General features: G+C 63.0%; 1 protein-coding gene across 1 annotated transcript; it reads right to left on the bottom strand.

The window, feature by feature from the left end:
* Nucleotides 1-23: 23 nt before the first annotated feature.
* Nucleotides 24-1,336, bottom strand: LOC103775984 (sulfotransferase family cytosolic 1B member 1-like; the record flags this gene model as incomplete). The annotated part of the gene is made up of 6 exons (XM_008943463.1): nt 1,213-1,336; nt 903-1,031; nt 695-792; nt 462-588; nt 282-376; nt 24-204 (listed from the first exon to the last, which is right to left on the bottom strand). Coding segments are annotated over exons 1-6 (754 nt in total), but the record flags the coding sequence as incomplete, so codon positions are not given.
* Nucleotides 1,337-1,596: the final 260 nt, after the last annotated feature.

Raw genomic sequence — 1,596 nt, 5'->3', positions numbered from 1 at the left:
CCCCCCCCCCCGCATCTGCTCACCTTTGCGCATGAAGGGGGAGACACCCTGGTCCATGAGGTGGGAGGGCACCATGCTGTAGTTGGTGGTGGGGTTGTCCCGCATGGCCTCAAAGGAGGTGTGCCGGGTGATGGTGTCCAGCACTGCCCCTGGCAGCTCCCGACCCAGGAACTGGGCCACCTTGGTAATCTCCCGGCGGAGGTCCTGTGGGACACAGGACGATGCTCTCCCCTCCTGCCACCCCCCAAGACTCCACACCACCATCCACTCCCATCCCTCACCTCCTTCAAGTCCTCGTAGAAGAGGTAGAGGATGGGGTGATCCTTCCTCCGCTCCCAGTAGCCCCTGACATGATCGTACCAGGACCCGTATGCCACTGCATGCAGAGAGAGGGCAGGGGTGTCAGTGGGTGACAACACCCAGCAGGGTCCCCACATGCACCCATGGGTGCCATGCTCCACCTCTGCCGGCCATGAACTCCTCCAGGTACTGGGCCCATGTCCCAGGGTGCGGGTGTAGCTTGTTCATCAGGTCAAAGTGGTAGAAGGAGACAGCCACATCCTTGGCATTGCGCCCCACATAGATCATCTGTGGAGAGCTTGGTGACACACGGGAACTTGCAAGGTCCCAAGGGGCTAGATCTCATCCTTATTTCTGCTGGGTCCCTCCAGGTGTATTCCCTCCAGCCTGTTACCTTGCAGTGGTTTTCCCAGAAGGATTTGGGCAAGATGTGAGCTGGGATGTGGGTCTTGATTATGCGAGGGGACTCCATGGCCTCCAGCTGCTCCGTGCCTTCAAAGGAGATTTCCCTCAGGAGCGTTCCTACTGCTGGGGGGATCTACCCGCCAGACGAAGCCTGCCGCCCTTCTGGCACCCTCTGCTGCTCCCTGCTGCCTTGCTACCTGCTAGCATCTTCCCAGGGGCGGCGAACTCCAGCATGGGCACTCGGTTGACGATGGCATCCTGCTTGCATTTTTCGTGGTCACCGCCTTTCAGGATCATGTCCACGATCTCACTGACCCAGGTGGTGCCTGATGAGAGGTCGGGCATCTGGCCGGCACCATTCCCACTGGAACCCTCTCTTGGGCACCAGAGGGACACCACCTGCCGGCATTGCCTCCCAGCATCCCCCCAGGTCCCAGCCTGAGGCGGCCACAGGCTGGTCCCTCGCTTCCTGAGCACGGTCCCTCTCCAGTGCCCAGGGACACTCACCCGATTTGGGGAAGGTGACCACCACGATGCGGATCCGCTGCCAGTCGCGGGCGAAGGCGCTGACCATGGGGATGCCGTGCACCATGCGCCAGGGCTGCCGCAGGAAGGCGTCCGGATCGGCCATCCTGCCGGGGACAGGTTGGGGGGCTGGCTGGAAGCAGGGAACATCATGGGGCCACTTCGTTCCCCGGGGTCCCCCAAATCCCTGCGGAGCCCAGCCACAGGGAGGAAACGGTCCTCTGCTTGCTGGCAACCCGAGAAGCAGCAACGGCCTCCGCCCGGGATTTTGGGGGCCGGCTGGTGGCGCAGGGAGCACGGAGGGGCAGGGGCAGCCCTGGGAGCTCAGGTCAGCACAGCTGCCCGCACCAAGCTGGCAGCGCTGCT

This window comes from Merops nubicus, unplaced genomic scaffold (assembly GCF_000691845.1).
Source record: "Merops nubicus isolate BGI_N331 unplaced genomic scaffold, ASM69184v1 scaffold16117, whole genome shotgun sequence".
Lineage (NCBI taxonomy): Eukaryota > Metazoa > Chordata > Aves > Coraciiformes > Meropidae > Merops > Merops nubicus.
This window is presented reverse-complemented; position numbering and strand designations above follow the sequence as displayed.